Here is a 19,614-nt window from a genome sequence, read left to right as displayed (position 1 = left end):
TGTGATTCTGGGGGGTTCTGTGCCACAGCTGTGGGCACCTCTGCTCCACACAGCTCTGCTCTTCTGGGGACCACATGCAGCTGAGGTTGGAAGGGAAGTTTGGAGGTCATCTGGTCCGAGCCCTCTGCTCAAGCAAGGCCACACAGAACCAGTCACCCAGGACATGTCCAGATGGCATTTGAACATCTCTAAGGATGGATATTCTCATCATCTCCCTGGTTGCAAAATGCTTTTGAGCTGGTAGTAGCAGGTGCATGGTGCCATGAGTGTGTCTGAGCATGGCTTTTTGAGCCCATCTAATGCTCCAGTTCTCAATGAAGCTTTAATATGTATGTGTCAATGTGTCTAATCATGATTTTGGGCAGTATTATAATTAGTGCACGTGGGACAGAGCACTTCCTAGCAAAATGCTTCAAAGGTGGGCCAGTGGCAGTGGTTTAGACATGCTGATTTAAAAAGCAGCAATTTTGCAGAGACCCACATCAGCCAGTCACAGCCCTGCTGCTTGCAGTAGCCAACATTGACTGTGATAGTCAGCAGCCCTTTACATGTTAAAGGCCCTCACCACCTCTGCAATCAGATGGCATCTTGTCCACCAGAAACTCTCACTGCAGTGAGATCACAACTTCAAGGACAGCTAAGTAGATCTCTCTGAGAAATCCCACTTTCCACTCCTGTTCTCTATGTTGTCTGGGCAATCCTTGTTACATCAACAAGGTGTGCTGAGGCCTTGTTTCTACAGGATTCTTGCTGAGTACCACGATGTTCATGTAAGTTAGAGGTCACCAAAACACAGTCAATTGCTGCCTCTGTAATTGTGTTTTCTAAGGGTATGATGGTGGTTTAGAATGATTATGGCAGGGAAGGATCTCTTGAGGGGTCTTGCTCGATCCCTTTACTCAAAGCTAGTGTAAATCTGAATTCACACTCTATCATCACTCAGGGATTTGCCCAGTTGAAGTGGAAGCTGTAGTCTTCCTCCTCCTATTGCTTCAGAGACATCCAACTCGTCCCCTTAGCTTCATGCTCCCTTGTAAAACTCCTACTTAGACCGAAGTTTGGAAAACCACCCAGGCCTGGTAAATATGTGAGGCAAATTTCTAGCAGCGGGGTGAGAAAGCAAGTTTTAGAAACACAGGCAGAAAGTCAGTGTTTTCCACCCGCAATGAGCAAAACTTGGTTATTCTGCAGAGCACCAGATATCATCTACCTGAACTTGTTACAAAGAGTTTGACACTGTTTCACATGATGCCTCTAAAACCTGGAGACACATGGATGCCCCAGTCCTGGAAGTGTTCACAGTCAGGTTGGATGGAGCTTTGAGCAATCTGGTCTAGGGGAAGGTGTCCCTGCCCATGGCAGGTAAGTTGGAAGGTCTTTAAAGGTCCCTTTCAACCCCACCCATTCTATGCTTCTGTGACATTCTGAGGCTGTGTCTGTGGACTTGTTTCACCACCACTTGACACCCCACTCACCTGTGCCATTGATCTCCTTACACAGCCTTTGCTCTTCCTTAGGTCAAGCACATCCCCAGGCACTGCTGATTAGTGAGTGAATGCATTAAATTCATAAAGACTCCAGTGCCAGGGCTGACCATAGCACTGCCTCCTCTGTAAGAACACATCAGCCCTGGTCATACTACAGGCAGAAAGACAAAGAAATTTGGACCATGAGCAGAAGAATAATCTCTTTTCCCTTCAATGCAGATTTTCTCCAGTCCTGGTCTCGTCTCCAGCACATCTCACTCTTCCTTGGGCCTGTGTATCTTTGACAGTATTTCTGGAAGTGGGGAGAACAATTACACTGCAGAGACATCTTCTCCCACAATGCTGGAACACATGCTGCTCTGGAGTGTTGTGACCTCAGATCCCAGAGCCCCTTCATCAGTGCTGCTCTTCCCTGTGAATACTTGTCAGCACATTACCCTTAAAGGCGTCACTAGATCCCATGGGAAAGAGAAATGGTGGCTATGCCTTCTTGGTTTTTTGTTGGTTTTTCTTTGGTTTTTGTTGTTGGTGGTGGTGGTGGTTTTGGGGTTTTTTTTTTTGTTTTTTTGTTTTTTTTGTTTTTTTGGGTTTTTTTTTGTTTGTTTGTTTGTTTTGTTTGTTTGTTTGTTTGTTTTGTTTCTTTCCAGATTGTGGTTTGGTAAAAGAAAACAGGCATTTGCTGGGTCGGGTGCTGCTGGAGGGATGACTTTTCAGCCTCTTCTTCACATATGAATCTACCAACGTTTTGCATTTTTTGACTAAGTTGTTGTCAGGTTGGATGGGGCTTAGAAAGTTGGAAGATTAAAAAAAAAACGGTCAGTGAGCTCTTAATGTGATGTCTTATGTGCCAACAGTCAGCAGCACCTCCACATGCTCCTAGACATGGGCTTAGCATCTGTCTGCCAGCTCTGGATGAGTTGGACACAACCTTGGAAAGCTTCACAGCTCCTCCCTTTCTCTCTTGCAGCATGGCAGATGGTCACAGTGTAAACACCATGCCAAGTTCTGGTTATTAAAATGCAGTGTAAAGAAGGTTTGGAAAGCACAGGCAACCGTGTGACTCCCTGCTCTTTCCCTGGAAGTACCCTGCAGGCTTCTCCAGGCTTGTTGGCATTGTCCATGACCCTGGTGCAGCAGTGTCCCTTCACACAGGGACTGCAGTCCTGCTGCTCCACTGGCTCTGGCTTGGAGCTCCTGAGGGGCTGGTTTATTGCTGTGTCAGTCACACAGCCTGGGAACCACTGATCAACCCTTGAAACCTCCCAAGGTGTCAAGACCCCCAGGACATCGGTATGCTGTCCCAGGGCTACATCACCCTCCTTGGGAAGGGGTTTTTTACAGTGTCCATCCTGAATATCCCAAGCCTTCCCCTCTAGGAAGATTGGGAATTTAACTAGAAGTCCTGCTTGACTAAAAAGGGCACTTCTTGTAGCAAAACAAAAGAAAAGAAAACAAACCCACCAACCCCCCCAAAAAACACCACCACCAACAAAAAAGCAGCATGTAAGAATGGGAAATAAAATAGAAAACAAAAGAACGTAGTAAACATTGCTTGCTTGTGCAGTTAGAGGTGGTATTGAGCATGCCCAAGTTCCACCTACAACTCAGACTAGAAAGCATCATCAAAGGTAGTACAACAGGACCCTACAGGCTTTCTAGAAATTGGGGAAAATGCACATCCACTGACAGATAGAGAAAACACTGTGGTACTGGACAATATGGAAAAAAATACAGTGATCAATGGATTTTTGTAGCATCTTCAGAGGCAAAGCCTGCTCCCAGATCTCTGTATTCACCAGCTTGGTTTTGGAAGTAGGTGGGAAGACCAAATGTGGGGTTTAAGGACTGCTTAGAGAATGACTAACCCAGACGAGTTATCAGTTCATGTCAATGAAGCTGCTATCAGGCATGGTGGAATATCATGGCAACTGGGAAAAGGCTGAATGAAAAACCTAATAATGATGCCCACCTTTAGGGAGGGCGAGGAGAAAGATATGTGAAACAGCAGTAGTACCTCTGTCCTTGTATAGTAATTACAAAAATTATGATAAGCAATACCTCCATCCTTGGAAAAATCAAGGAGCAAGAATTCTTGGAAATAATTTCATGCATGTGAAAGGCAGGAAAGTAGTCAAGAAGAAGTCCACCGGTCCAGCCTTTGGACTTAACCCAAATCCCTTATTTCCCACACTTAGCTCATCACTGCAAGATCTAGTGCAGACTTGGGAAGTCAGTCACCTCTGACTCTACAGAGATCTTTGTGCACTCATCTGCATTGCTGGTAGTTATATTTAGAGCAGTGGATAGAAAAGGAAAATGGGCTTCAGGAGTGGGGTTGCTGCCTTGGGTAGACAGAGGTCTCGTGACTGCATTGTCCCTGAGTATATAGACACGCACATGGGATGTAGTCAAATAAGAACAGATCCAGCATCAACACTGCTGTGCTAAGACAGAAAGCAAGAACAAAGTACAAGCACACCCACTTCAGACTCCTTCCAAGAGGGTGAAAAGGTTTAGCAAACTCCAGCTTAGAATTTTTCTGCCTTCTAACAACAGCTTCTTTTTTGTTGTGGGTTTTTGGCTCTTTTTTTCCCCTGTCGGCTGCAGAACAGAAAGTGTAGGGTAAACATGTGGCATAAATGTAAGAAACCTCTGCTCTCCCATCCTGGCTCTTGGCAGGCAGGTGGAGTATAAGGAGGAAAAAGCTCTGCTAGAGCAAATACAGTCTCACAGCAAGAGTCATGGGATCCTTTACCAGCCACATGCTGATCTGATCCAGGGAAGCCTTGGTAACTAGTGGGGAGAATGGTGAAATCCTGCTGACACTTCTCAGCTCATGGTTTCAGCAAGGGACAAAATTTCCACACACAGTTTCTCCCAGCCACTGAGTACTCCTCACCCACTCAGGCAGTAGAGAGGAGGAATAGCTCAATACTCTGAGGGCATTAGTATTCTGCTCACAGAATACTCCTCCCTTTTGCAGGAGGAAGTGGAAGGTTGCTCTCAGACTATTTTTCTGCCTGTAGATTGTTGTAACTGCTGGACTATGCCTAGCAGGCTGCTGTGGCCTGAAAGCTCAGCGAGGGTTTCCTAGGGCTGTGTGATCAGTCGCATCCCGGAGTCCATTTCGGACAGCCCTGCGATCTGGCTCTGGCAGCCAGCAGCGTTACAACGCAGTGGTGGTAAAGAAGGTAGAGAAGGGTCTCTCATGAGGGTTTGAGATGGCTTTAATCATACCTCATCCCTGCGATGTTCAGAGGTAGAGAGACAGCGCGGTCTGAGTGCAGGGTGGTTTTGTCAGGGGCCCAGGGGCGGTCCCTGGGTGGGGTTGGGATACAGGAGCAAATACGGAGAAACCGAGGGAGTGGCCAGGGCTAGGGAGGGAACAGGGGGAACATGTGAAATATGAAAAGCAATGGATTAACAAATCCCCACAGTAGATGTCAAACTTGGAAGCGTGAGAAGGTAACACCCATGATTCCTGTGCAACATTTCAGAGTTCGAGAGTCAACAGAAGATGCTACAGGGACCACCCAAGCCTGCTGCAGTACCCCACTTTGCTGGCAACTTCCGTGTGTTGATGGTCCTGCATTGTTCCCAAAGCCCTTGGAAGCAGTTGTGAAGGGACAAAGCAGGCAGAGGCGGCTGCCCTCTTCCAGAGCTCTCTGTCAATACAGAGCACACCCACAAGCAACTGCAGGGGCTTGGGGCTGTCCTGCCCACTGTGCCAGCCTGGGCCCAGAGGCTGGTAGTTGGTCTCAGCTGGAAACAAGCCCACCTTTCCCTGGAGAGCACTGGGGAGCTCATGGCTAGCCTTAGCCACAGTCTGGCCAGAAAGATCTCTCCCACAGAAACTGTTTTTGTGAGAAATTGCCAAGGAACACAGGCAAATATTTACATCAGTTTCCCAGGAATTACTTCTCCATTTCCACACTGTAGCCAAACCCACAAGCACTCAGGGAGCAAGCAGTGGCCTGCTCCCCCAAGCAGTCACAGCCTGAGTGAGAGTTTCATCCCCTGCCTGGTTTCAGGATGGATTGCATGCTGTCCCCCTACCCAGAGGTAAAGGAACCACCCTACCCTACAGTTTTCTGGTGAGATCTGGGGACTCTTAGGTCTCTTTCTGTAATGGGGAAAAATTTTGCAGCACAGAGAAATTAATTCAGGGGGCAGCCAGAGGGAGGAAAAGCTGGAGAAAGTTAATGCAAGGAGATTAAGGCATGGTCTAGTCCACCCTTTGAGCCAGAAACCCACCCAGACAGAGGGTAATCCAGAGCAATTGCTGCCAAATGTTGTAAATGAAAATACTTTTATTTGACATTAATAGTAAAGAAGGAACATTGGATTACACATCCCTTGATATATAAATGATAAGAATGCAAAAGCAAAACCACCTATAGGAAACCCAGAAGCAGTCCAGTATACAAGTAGCATCCTGGGGAAAAGCAGCGTATCACGACACTCTCTCATGCCAACATGCAGACAGTCATCTCAAAGAATCCAAGCATTAGTGTTTCCTTTGGAGCTGTTTTTTCTGGGTTCCAACCGTTAGTTACATCAGTATCACTTTGAGTGTTTTCACCAGTAGGGGAGAGGAAAAAACACCACCCACCCTGGGACACAGTCAGAATTGGCTTCTGTGCAAGGTGTTTGTAGATGCAGCCCCTGAAAATCCCAGGGAGAGAAATTTCATGGCCAGGTCGAGTCAAGAGCATTTAATGAGTTTGACTGATACAGTTTACAGAGAGACAATGAGATCTAGAAATCACAGGTCAGCACCAAAGGGCAATATGAGTACAAAAGGTGGCTTCATTTCTTTACATGGCTTGTGGCTTTAGCACTGGAAGAGAAACTGCACAGCAGCTTCTTGCACTGCTAGTATCTCTCTGCTGAAAAGGGTTTTCAGGTTGCCTGATTTTCCAGTTTCCATTTCTTCCCTCTTTCAAGGCACATGTTGTAGAAACCTTTGATCACAACAGCCATCCCACCTCCATAACATTCAATAATTTCAGCATACAGCCAAACAATGAGTTGTTGGACCAACTTTTTTCTAATGGTCAAAAAATCCCACTGCAAGGAATGCTCCCAGCGTCTCCCCCACCCGCCTGGTAGCAGGCAGACACCACTACAGCTGAAGGTCCCAATTCTTCAACTTACAAAAGGCTCAGCACAAAATTGAGGTGCTCTCGGCAAAGACATGGCATTTTCAAGTACAGCCTTGATAAATTTTTGGTGGTGATCTGCTCCTATCTGTGGGAATGGGGCCCTCCTTGTAAGGCAGCTTTGGAAAAAAAAAAATAGTGCTCTCCTGTGTCTCCATTACTGTTATAGACTACACCCATGGCACTGTTTTACAGGTAGACATTTGACCTAATTTCTGTAAAACACATCTTGTACTCCCTTGCATTTTTAAGACCTGGAGCCCGATCTGCCAAAAGGACTACTATACTGTATTTTTTTTTTTAATGCAATGATAAGCACAAAGGATAAGCTCTTAATCACAAGCCTCCTTCCTTGCACTTTGCTCCTGCTCCATGCAAGCCCATCTTTGCTCAGCTCCCAGCATGACTGGAGCAGCAAGGCTAGCCAGAGCGAGCTTTCAACCAAAGGAGGGGAAGACTTTTCCAAAGTGAGACTGAAAAGGCATCTAGTATTTAAAGTCTCTATGCAGCCTGTGAGGCACTGCTGGCCCAAGAAAAAATGCACTGTTCCCTGGTCCCTGCAGGATCCCACCCCTGCAGTGCAAGGGCTCAGCAAAACCTTCAGGTCTCAAAAAATGCAACAAAAAACCAAACTAAACCAATCAAAGGGAAAAAAAAAAAAGGCAGTGCTGAAGATGATCCCCAATACAACAAGTGTCCCTGATTTTAACAGCCTTCAGCACAGGCCAAGGAAGTGCAAATTGCTGTGGTCAGAGCTGGTGGCAAAGTACTCACCAGAAGGAATTCAGTTCTCAGTTCTGAGAGCTTTAAGTCACTTAAACCAGCTCCCTGGGTGTCAGCACTCAAGGCTTTCATACACGGTCAAGGGGAGGAAAAGCAGGGTCTGTACAGGTGGTGCCCTGGTGCACTGACAGAAAATAGTACTGCAGAATGTGCATGCCCCTCAAGCCTGAGACAATCAGAAGGGAGGTTCCAGATAGAGGACACACACTGCAAACGGCTTTAGGCAAAGAAAAATCATTTGGATGTCAGCCCTGCTGTGAGTATCTCAGCACCGCAGGAGATTTAATAGACAAATACACAAACAAAATACATGGCTTATATATAATGACACACATGAAAAGCTTACTAGTCCAAAGATAAAGGAGGCTTTGAATCATATCCTATTACTGCACCCTAGTTTAATCTGGTATTAAATATACTGATTATGATATAAAAATTACTTTAAAAAGTTATTAAAATGTTACAACAACAACAAAAGTAATAAAAGATTTCAAGTTTTATGCACAACCTTGTAAAAGAAAATTTTGGTTTTAGGAAGCTTCAGACAATACTTAAATAGCGTGGTAACTTCCTACCACTGGTAACACGTTAGCAAATTTTAAGGCCATAATTTAATTGTGCAATTAAATTAATCTTTATTTCAGGGAAAAAACCCCAACACCATAAACCCACCACTCTCTAAACTCCCCCACCTCCCCGAAAAAATCCCAGGTGGTGTTGTGCTGAAGCAAATAATCTCTATCATATCCAGAAGTAATGTTATCTGAAGCCAGTGGTTTTTAGAAAGGCCATCTGTATAGCTCCCACCCTATGCAGGGAACTCACCCACAAATTCTGGCAAACTGTCTCAACTCACTCAAAGCCTCTTTTGAGACTAAAAGAAATAATGACATTCATTGAATCCAGACTTGATTGTTCAACACCTGCTCTGCACATAGAGGAGATGTTTGTTTTGGTCACGATGAGAAAAAAGTTGTATTATTCTGTCTCCATTAAAAAAATCTAATGCAAAGCGTAAACTTGGACAATTTTAGCAGCATTTTACAATCCTTCATAAAGTAAAACCGGGAATGAATTAAAAAGAATGCTTGCATGCACCTCATTCAAAATACCAAATGTCATGGGGAGTAACTGTTGATACATCACAGTCATAATCAGTAAAATTTGAGTCAAGCAATTAACTCAACAGGGGGAGTACTGCAGAAAATAGATCAGATTCAACATTTTCTGGCTAAGTAACTATTTACAACTCGTATGTACAGCTTCTGGACTTACAAAACAACAAGGAGCTAGAAAGTTGTGTAAAGTCAAGTTTGAAATTTTTAAGAAATTTAAAAAACGCACTTGTCCAACCAATTTGGAGACACTTTGGCATGCCAAAAGAGGCCTTTTTTTTTGGTTCATTGCAACTGTTATAAAACCAGCAGATATAATCCATCAGTGAGGCCAGATATCCTGGGCAATATAGGCAAGTCTCTGTTGTGTCTCTGATGTTAGCTATTGGGGGAGCCAATATCCACTGTGATCTTTGTATACAGAGGGTATTTGTCAGTTCTTAACACCTTGTAGGATAGTGTATTTAAGCCATCAGAATTCATGGTTTCCCTTGTGTGAGCAATTCGGTCAAACCTGCAGGAGGGGAAGGAAAAAAAAGTGAGGGAGAGGGTGGAAACAACAAAGAAAGGAAAAAATGTTTAAACAATCTGATCTTTGCATGCCTCTCAGGAAGCATCACAGGTGTTTCAAGAACAACCTGAGTATCAGTGCCATAAACATCCCAAGACGTGGCCAGCCTGAGCAGTGGGCCAAGGCATCCCTATGGGGTCAAATTTTAGCTAGAAGAAACAGCCAAGCTTTTAAATCACACAGGTCCTTTTCCAGCTCTGCACTAGAGCAGAGGTTTATACCCCAAAGACAAGCTGGAAACAATTGCTCGGAATCTAATTTCCTGCATTTAAGAAATAAAAACAAGAGGAGAGGACTTCATGCTGTATTGCAATGCTGGGGAAAAGGTCTATAATCAGGTAATAAACTGGCAAGGGGAAGGTGGTAGCTTAATGGAGCAGGAGCAGAGAGCTCAGTCAGGGAGGATATGGCTGCAGCCTTTCCACATTCCACCTTTGTGCACGGCAAAGAGAAAGTCAAGCAGTCAGAGCAGCAAGGGCAGGAGGCGCCCCTAAACCTGCTGTGTGACAGGATGAGACACACCTCTCAGGGTTGGGTTCATTCTTCCTGTCCCGGGAATGCCGGATCATTCTGCACTTCCCAATGACCGCATCTGGACGCGATATCCCCATGCCTTTAAACACCAGCCTGTAGAAAGCAAGTACATTGAACACCCAATGGATGTGGGATGCTCTGATGCTCTGCTGCACCTTCCACAAATAACCATTGGTTTTACCCACTTTTTTTTTGAGGAGGGATGTTACTCATGCACTTCCAGGCTTGCCAACACAAGGAAGGAAAGCCAGTCCTTCTCCACACAGACACAATCTATCATGGGGAGTAGAGACCTCCCCTGCCAACATCAATATAATTCACCACACCCTCACACTTCCATCTCCTCCAACCAACACCCAATGCCCACATTAACCCTGCTCCAGGCTGCAGACTCCAATTTGAGTGGGAGTCATCTACTTTTTAACCCATCTGGATAGGAGCCAGACAGAGCACTTAGTTTTCATGACGTGAAAGCTACAGCACTGGGGAAAACCAAGGTGAATGGTGGTGAAGCAGCATAAAGGAGACACATGGTTGGAGTCACAGTGGTCCCAGCTGGGACCTATTGGGTGAGGGGCAGCCCTTCTTTGTTTGCATGCTCTCTACAAAGCACCTGCACAGTTATTTCATGGATGCCTGTGATGGAAAGGTACTTGATTTCTTCTTTGCCTCTCCCTTTTCACTTCTATGTAGCATCTTCTGTTACTCAAAACCCAAGTGCCCCAAAAAGAAAGGACTGCCACCTTGCTCTGAATGCCCTGCTAGAAGGCTGTCCTTCTCTTGGTTTTTTAACAGAAGTGCAAAATCTCAGGAAGGTACAATTTTTTTTTGGAAGAGCCTTCCTGAAGCCTGGAAGAGCTCAGAAACCCCAGAGAAAAGATCACAGAGTGGTTTTGTCACTGAGAAACATGAAGGCAGCTTCCAAATACAAGCCCTTCATGATGATTTCTCTTAGTGAATGCTGTGGATATGTGAAGCTGTAAGGTACCACAACCCCATGTTCATTCTTCACCCTGGTCTTCGCAGCCTGCCCTGTGAGAACACCTTCCTCCTCTCCTGCAGTTCTGAGCCTTGCTCAGCATCCTTCCAGTCAAGCTCACATGGCTCACAGCATCATACAGAGCTGTTTACAGCCTGACAAGTGGAACTCTCCTGGGAACAAAGGGATCTGCTACAACGCTGCAGAGCCAAACAAATCATGGGCTGCATTGGGCAAGGTGGGTCAAGGTCTCATCCACCCTCCTGAATCTCCTGCTTTGAGCCAGTGCTGGGAGACCAGAAGCACACTGCTCCAGCCCATGCACTGGTGTGGATGCCTGTGAGGCTACAGGGAGAATGAACAATGGGAGGGGGAGGGCACAGGGCTGGGACTTTTCCAACCAGACCCACTCCCCACCGCATCTTGGGAGCTGAGAAATGGGGTGCCAGCACCCAGCAGGAACATGTTCTTGCTGAGCCAGCAGGTTGCCCACACACCACCTTCACCTCCTGGAGAGGTGACACCCCATGTCCCCCCATACCCAGGTGAGAGCAGCAGGTCTGTGTTCATCCCCACCCTGAATGTACCCCAGGGTGCCAAGGAGGAAAATGTATTTACCTGTTATAAATGTCATCATCTTCACCACCCCAGCCCCAGTAATTGTTTGGGAACCCATTGATCTTTGTGAACTGCTCTTTGCTCAAGGCAGACACGCCTCCAAAATACTGATTGTAAGGCAACCTGGAAGCAGAGAAAAGAGCACATTAGAGGAGGAGAGGTGCAAGCCAAGGGGCAGCCTGCCTGCCTGAAAAGGGCTTGCTGTTGCCCTTCACCCAGCCCATACAGAGCCAGCATCCACTGCAAGGCACCTTCCTGCCACAGGGATACCCTGGACTCAACTGAGGGAGGGTGAACTGGGGGTGAGTCAGTCCCAAATACATCTGAGAAGTATTTTGCAACTGGAAGTAGCTGCAACCTTTTACTAAGCAGCACGCTGTCCTCAAAGGACAGGCTGAGATGTGTATCACCTCAACAAAGGCGACATGAATGCCATGCGAGTGGCAAGAGCTCAGCCAGCCATTGGATGGGCCGCAGAGCTTTCTCCTCCTGCAGCTCTACCACTCACCTCCACACTCGTTAGTGCCCCAAAAGGAAGCTTGGAGCCCAAAACTGAGCTGGCAGTGTGACCTTGCATACAGACAGCCAACCAGCTCCCACTTGAAACAGGGGACAATTCACCAGGCGATTGGGGAGAGATGAAATTCAGACCGACCCAGAGCGTAACAAGAGGGTTCACACAGGGATTACCAGGACCTAGTACAGACTTGTCTCTGCCTTAACAAGCAGTGGAATCCCCAGGGCCATGCATTTCTGTTTTAAGTTTCACCTTAGTGAAAGAAAGACCTGCAGCTGCTGCAGTGCCAGTGGCAGTCCTGCTCCAAGCAGGGCTTGGGTCTGGAGTGGAGACATGTAGGGACCCTGCCAATACCACCACTGCTATAGCTTTAGCACTACTGGCCACCACAGGGTCACAACCAGTTTTCACTTTGTAGATGAGATTTTAAACTCCCCCTTAGGCATTTGGGACAGGGAAAAAAAAAACAAAACAAAAACCAGAAAGGAAAAGCAAGACACGTTTTTGTTCGGAACAGCTTGCTGAACCCAAATGTATGCTGCAAGAAATTCACTTTGTGCTGCTCTCACATACCAGGGCAGGTCTCTCAGTGGCATGAAACCAAACAGCCAAAAAAATTTTGTCTTGCTCTTAAAATAGTGTCTGATGCAGTCTTTTTAAAGCTGCACATAATCCTCACTGTGTGAGGGCGTCTCACTTTTCAGACAGGGTGGAAACACTAACTGTCTTCCAGCTTCCAGACTGAAACACAAGAAGGGGTATGTGGCCATCTGCAAAATGAAGGGAGCTTAGCTCTTCCTCACCCTACGTTTCACCTTCCAGAAGCTGTGAATTTTAATAAACTGCTCAGCTGCATTTCTCTGCCTGGCTCCCCTGCAGCCACCCACTCCCTGCAGGGACCTGCACGTTAAGACAGGCTTTTGGGGAGATGCTTTCCCATGCTTTCAGTGGTGGGCGGGGATGTGTAACACTGTGCCTGCCCTGCAAGGCTAGCAGTGATATTAGGAAAAAGATGCCACTCCAAAAGGTGTCTCACCGAAATCCAAATTTATCCATGGATACAGAGAGGTGCCGTGGCTGGCTGTAACATTTGTAGGTGTTCCTGTCATCCATGGGGATGAGGTCTACATCACTAAACACAAAGCAATCATAGTCATACTCCTTCAGGGCCTCTGCAAATCCAATATTCAGCAGTTTAGCACGGTTAAATTCTTCTTCTCCATCCTAATTTAAAAACAAATAAAAACAGTTAAGTGACTTAAATTTGACAGTTGATATCAGCAGTTTCTTACCTGTTGCCAGATGCTGGTGTTGCTGCAGAGGGCTGACAGGCCTCCGATGGACTGAGCTCGAGCCCAAGCCTGAGCCCAAGCACTGCTCTTGCAGCACCCATGGCATGTTTGCAGCAGACCTCCCCTGACCCCAAATGCTGCCTGCAGGACAATGACACCTGGGACAGCCACAAACCATGGGGGCAGGAAAAACGGCTGAGGAAAGGTTGGACCCAGCTCAGCTCCCATCTCTTGGTGGGAGCCCCCAAGAAGGCAGTTTTGATACCATACTGAGCGGTCCCTGTGTCCTGGTCCGCACAAAGCCATTTAAGGATTGAATTTTCTGATACAGGACAAGCAGGTGGGGCTTCCTGGAGCAGCAAAGAAAAGCAAAAAGAGGTGAGCTCCTCTGGAAGAAGAGACTCTTGCTACAGAGAGAAACACTGGCAGTGATTTATTTAGCTTACAGCCATGACAAAGGACCATGGACCAAAACCTTGCTGTGGCCAGAATTTCAGCACCCTCCTCCTAAGCTCTGCCACAACATGGCTGTGAGTGGCTGAGCAATGTGTGAGCACACGCCAGACCTGATCTGCAAAGCATGAGACGGCACCAGGAGCCAAGGTCTGATGCTCTGCTGCTCACCTCTGACCCTCTGCCAAGCCCTGGGCAGCCATGCACGCACAGGAGTAGGATGCTCCCTGGGCCCCGGGAAGCAGGTTCAGCACGTGGCTGAACACACAGCCTTGGTTACTGGATGGCAGGCCAGCACGAGCTGCTGCCTGCAAGGGGTACGGCTCAAGAGATGGATGCTGCCACTGCTGCAGTGGCACATCCCCTTCTTTGGTGCTCTTCCACTACTGTTCATCTGTCCTGCAGGCCTTGATAGAAAAATGAAATCAGGAAGGCTCTCAGCTTGATGGGAAGGACCTGAGCACAGCTGACACTACAGCAGGGCATACTCATCCCAGGGCAAGCAGCTAACAAAGGGACTGGCAGAGAGCAGGGCAGGAAAATCTCCACTTTCCTCCCCAAGCAATGAAGCACCTGAGGAGAACCTGTTTGGCCTTTTTCAGGCAGAAACATATCAAAAGCACATGTGGATTTGGGCACAAGTACAGCTCACAGATTGCTGCGTACTTTGAAAAGCTAAAAAAATCATACCCACAAACTCAGGAATACTGGTGGTTTGAGAGTTAGGATTTTCAATCCAAGATGCCACTCTGCAGCAGCAGCTTCCTACCCAAACCCTGTACAAGGGAACAGAGCAGGTAGAAAGAAACTCATAGGGCTTCGCTCAAATATACTGAAGGTTTTTGCCAGCCTGGAAACCAAGACTGCCAAATCCATTCTACCTTTAGTTCTCCACGCTCTCGGAGCACTGTCAATACAAAGGACTCCCCCACTGTGCAAGCCGTCCCCCCCACCCTGCACTACCCACACCTAACATGGGATGCACATCAAGGACGGATAAAATACTGTGCACAAGGAACAGCAGCTTAAAACACCACATCCTCTGTAAAAACTTTACCTGGTTAATAAACAATCATTTTGGTAACTGTTTCATCCAGACTGGTTAATGGATCTGCTGCTGAAGAGCCAATTCGGGTTCTTGAAACAGCCCCAAGTATATTCCAAATGAAGGTTTTAAAATGCAAGTGTCAAACCAAAGTTTTCAAAAGCATTAATCACCTGCCTTGGGCATAAATGACTTCACAGGGAGGAGTAAGCTTTCATGGAAGAGGATCTGAGCAAATTCTCAGCATCCTCACCCAAAGCAAAAGGGTTCACATAATAATAAGGTGGTGGGTGGATGATCACCACCATGCAGAAAGTGAGAGCAATGAAAACTTGAGTACAGAAAATGAAGGGAAGTGGAACAAAGAGGCTGGGGAGAGGAAGCGGCTGAGGTCATGAGATAGGAGGGTTTTCTTTCCCCAGCAAAGGGGTTTACCAGCCCTAACTGCCCAGCACCCCTCAGGTCCCACGGTACCAAACTCAAACTTGGCTCCAAGGTTCCGAGGGGGACTAGTCCTGGTGCTGGTGCAAAGTGCAATGTGCTCACACCTCAAAGCAACCATTGGACCAGTCTAGGAACTCATTTCATACCCTTTGGCTGCTCGTTTCCTAATGAAATTCAAGGCAAACGGCACTTCACACCGATTTTGTTACCAGCAGAGGCTCAGCTGTAATTAACCAGTGCCTTTGGGTAGCCTCTAACTCTTCCGGGTTGACACATGGAAATTAACAGTGCTATGAGGAGCTGTGTTTTTAAACCTCTCACCAAAAAAACTCAAAGCACAGAGACTTTTGCACCAAGAGCATGCGGGATCCTTCCTGCCACTTCACCCACGGGACCCTGGCAGAGTTCACACAGGAGCCCTGTGCATGGAGAGGGATGGGACACAGGGCAGACACTTCACGTGGGCATTGCCACTCTACTCCCAGATGGCCGCACAGCTCCACGCTCTGGCATCCAGAAGACTTGGAAGAAGGGAACCACAACTAATACAAGAAAACAAAGAACCCTCTCCAAGCCATTTCTTAGTAACTTTATAGCGAGCACGTAGCTCATGCAGCAAACTTTGCAAGGCTGTTATCAGCTGTGACTGCTTTGAGGGCAGGAGGGTGGTTTTCTGTCCCAGGAGATACGTGGGGCTTTACTGCACGTATTGGAACACAAAAAGACTGACAAGAGGTTTTGCTTTTTGCAGAAGCTCTGTTTCTTTACCTAAAGTAATGTAGAAGCACTGGTGTGCTTGTGATATCTGAGATTCAGATCTCTCAAAACTCACAGGCACGCTGCAGGCCGCCATCTTTAACTGATCCCAGACATTTTGGAAAAAAAACCCAAACAACAAACCAGAGCTGTGAAAACTTGCTGTGCTGACATTCCTTCCAGGTCAGCACAGAGTGCAGTACCCACAGGTGACCTTTGAGAAAGCAGATAAAGCAGAATTGGAAAAACCTCCATCCCTCACCTCTGCCTGGCAGCTTGTCATCTCATGGATGCTGCTATTTGTCACAAAGAAATGGATTCGTTTGGCCTTGCTTGGACAGAGGAGCATTATCCTGAAGAGCAAGGCAGTGCACAGGGGACTGCTGGTTTGACAATGCACTCAAGCACCAGACATAGCCTCCATGCTTTCATAGGCTTTCAGCCAGAAAAGCTGTAGTCCAAGCACATTTTTGCTATTTTCTTTTTCCTGACAATTTTTTTCCCAATGTTCTTGTTCTGAAACTTCGCCCATGTCTGAGTTCAGTGCTGGTGCCCAGCACCTGCTTCTGGCTCCTGAATTAACTCTGTCACTCCCAGAACTCACTGCTGCCTCAGTCCTGCAAGGTCTGACACCAACTCCTGCTTGTACCTGGAGGTGAATGATCAGCCTGAGCAGAACAACATCCAGGCTTTTTTACTTCCTATCCCTTACATCAGCTGACTCTGGTTTGTTGAGCCGGACCTACCAAAGGAGGGTTCCTTTTTTTTTTTAGCGTTAAACAGAAAAAATAGAGGTTTTTGGAACAGTTACTCAAACTAAAGGGGATGCAAACCAGTAAGAAGCCACATGTCCTAACTTCGTTCTGCCTTCCACATCCATGTAGGAGGCAGCTCTGTGATTCCTCCTGCAGACGGCACAGATGACCTGTGCCTGCCATCTCTTTCACCCAGATCCTACACTCATCAGGTCTCAGGGAGGTGATGGTGAGGATGCATGTTACTGGCCAAGGAGGAGGGAGCCATTACTTCCAGTGGGGCTTGCTAGCTACATCAGGGATACACTGAGACAGCCTGAACCGCACACGCAATGTCCATGGGAAAGTCCTTCTTCCAGTGGACTTGACCAGGCAGAAACAGATTTCCAGAGCCATAGAGAGATACCAGGAGATACTTTGGTGTTTCTCTGTGGAAGGGTGTTTTGAGCCTCAGCACAATTACACTGGGCAGTGGGAGAGAGCAGCCACAGTGGAAACTTGCCTCCCCCGCCACTGCAAGGGTAAGCAGGGGCTGAGCACAATCCCCTCCTTTGCCCACACACCTGATACCCTCTGCAAAGTAACATGAATAAGAGTGATGCCCCAACCACTCCACACTCACACACACACACATACCTCTCTGGAAAATTGCTACCAAGACACTACAAATAGCACCAGGGGCCAGTGGAAAATGGTTGAACAACTGCCCAGTTTTCAGGAAATTGGCCGAGTCTCCCGTTTCCCAAACTTTAGTCTGGCTGCATGGGCATTTACATGGGCTGAAATGCAGAGAGAATATTAATTTCTAGACCTGAGCATCTGTGTGGCAATGGCCGCAGGTGCGGGAGGGCACACGGATAATGGTGGCAGTGAGTGAGGCTGAGGGAGATGCTGCAAATTCGTCACTTGTGTGGCATCGATGGGCGCTGGGCAGAGTGTGCCCAGCTGTGTGTCCTCCTTTCAGGTTTACCTGAAAAATCCTACTGCAGCTACTCCACACACCAGATTTGGGTTTTTCTAGGGGTGGAGTGTGCAAGGTGAAACATAATACATATTTTCCACTGGCTCCTGTTACATGCCAGACATTTTACAAACATTATCCCCTTGACTTCAGCCAAGTCCTACTCAGAGGCATTCAGACACACAAGAACAGCATGGTGGAGACACAATGGACTTGTGACAGAAACACATTGTGCTGAAAGGAAGAAGTTTGACATTACCAGTGCAGCAGTAGCAGGGCTCAGCGCTCCTCTTTCTTTCTATGAGATGCGGAGCACAGAAGAGCATGTAGGCAGCGTGTAAGAACCAGATCACACAGTAATTCTCCTTGCTTCAGTGACTGCTTTGATATAGACAGGATTAACAAGTAAAGGTAATATTTCCCCACTAGAAGGAAAAATAAAATAAAAAAAATAAAATAAAAAAAAAAAGGAGGGCAGATGCAAAGGGAAGGACAGACAAGAAAAAGAGAAAAGCAATTGTCAAGACAGCAGAGAAATAAGACTGTTTTCCTACTGTACTTCTGGAAGAATTAACACATTTTCTGCATCTCTCTCTATTCAGTGTTCCCCCTCACCCTTGGGAGATGCATCCAGCAGGTTTACTACCACTGACCACTCCACTCCTTCTAGACACAGCTAATTAGAGGCATTTAGAAGGAGAATGTTTATTTTACAAATCAAGCAGTCTTACCTGCTAACCTACATCTGCTGGATGTGGCCAGGGCATATATACCCTGCATACTGCATTTCATTCTCACTCAAACTATGCCCAAGGGATAGCACCTGAGAAAAAGCATTTACTTCAAAAACTTCTGTGAGAGTTAACTGTAAAGCAGACAGCCCTAGTGCTGGAGAGCAGCACCACAGAAGAGGAGTAGCCAGCAACACAGGGCAATGCAAGCCAGCATGCACTATCACAGCAGCAGCGGGGACTCCAACCGGGCTTCGGACACTGCCTGCCTTTATGGGCACCGGCACTGCTTTCCTCACCCTGGAACACCACCGATGGGGAAACACCGCACACAGCTGCACTGCCAGCTCTTCGCAATGGAGATGGCTGCTCTCCCCCAGGTGATGCCCCAGACGATGGGCAGGCAGCTCTCACAGCTGGCGGGAGCTACATCCGCCTGGGAAAGCAGCGGCCCCTACCGCGGGACTACTGCTGGAAGCCACACCTCACCCTCCCTTCCGAGCCTCGCTCAGAGCAGGGAGGCACTGTCCAGCCGCCGGCACCACCGGCCCCCCACCAGTGGGGACGCAGCTCAGCCAGCCCTGTGGCACCCACAACTTGCACGGGAAAATGCTGCACGTGCAAGGAAACGCAGCCCGAAGGATGGAGGGCAGCGGCTGGCCCCGCGTTGCTGCACCACAGTGGCAGCAGCTGCTCCTTGAGTTACACAGGAAGGGTTTCCTTACAGGGCTCAATTCTAGGGCACAGTGTGCCAGTCCACATGCTGCAGAAATGCCTTGTGTCCTCACCAGTGTGGCTGCCAGGCCACAGACACCAAACCATCTTGGCTGCTGCGCTTGGGAACTATTGCTAATCCGCAGAAATCTCTTTTGTGCCGATCTCTGGCACCCTGGAAATGAGCAAAGTAAGAGAAATTGTAGTAATGGAGTACCAGTTTTCTCTCTCGGGATAGGTCTCCCCCTATTTTCAAGTCTGTGATGAAATGCATTGCTTGGGTGACCATTTTAAATATTCATGGTGTTTGATATGCCCAAACACACCAGCTGATCCAAGCAGAAGTTTAAGGAGTTAACATTTAAAGAAGCATGCTATTTCATCTCAGTTCTTACTGAGCTGAGAAAACAGGATATAAATATAGATCTCCAAGAGAGAAACTGCAGTGGGATTGTCCAGAAGGTGCTCTCTGCTGGGGCTCTCAGAACTGCATCTGCCTTTTTCACCCTGCATCCTGTACAAATGCCTGCACATTTTAAACCTTTCCAAGGGTGAACAACACTCACTTATTTAAACACCATTATGCTATAAATTAAGACAGCTTGTCTTGAGTGAAATGTGCATTTTTATGCCTTTTGTTTAAAGGCCACCAGATATCAAGGAAAAAAAAAAACCCAAAACCAAAAACCCCAAGAAC

At 47.2% G+C, this 19,614-nt stretch overlaps 1 protein-coding gene across 1 annotated transcript in view; it reads right to left on the bottom strand.

The window, feature by feature from the left end:
• Positions 1 to 5,777: 5,777 nt before the first annotated feature.
• The window catches only part of LOC121662441 (beta-1,4-galactosyltransferase 1-like), a 28,197-nt gene continuing 14,360 nt past the window's right edge, over positions 5,778 to 19,614 (bottom strand). Inside the window, exons 3-6 of the mRNA XM_042023587.1 lie at positions 12,803 to 12,990; positions 11,250 to 11,372; positions 9,641 to 9,745; positions 5,778 to 9,061 (exon numbers count right to left, since the gene is read on the bottom strand). Of these exons, the coding sequence (XP_041879521.1) occupies positions 8,926 to 9,061; positions 9,641 to 9,745; positions 11,250 to 11,372; positions 12,803 to 12,990 (552 nt within the window). The 3' untranslated portion in view covers positions 5,778 to 8,925. The remainder of the gene's footprint in view (positions 9,062 to 9,640; positions 9,746 to 11,249; positions 11,373 to 12,802; positions 12,991 to 19,614) is intronic.

The sequence above is a fragment of the Corvus kubaryi genome, unplaced genomic scaffold (assembly GCF_017639235.1).
Source record: "Corvus kubaryi isolate FWS band 111438036 unplaced genomic scaffold, C.kubaryi_AGA036_p1.0 37249, whole genome shotgun sequence".
In the NCBI taxonomy this organism is placed as follows: Eukaryota; Metazoa; Chordata; class Aves; order Passeriformes; family Corvidae; genus Corvus; species Corvus kubaryi.
This window is presented reverse-complemented; position numbering and strand designations above follow the sequence as displayed.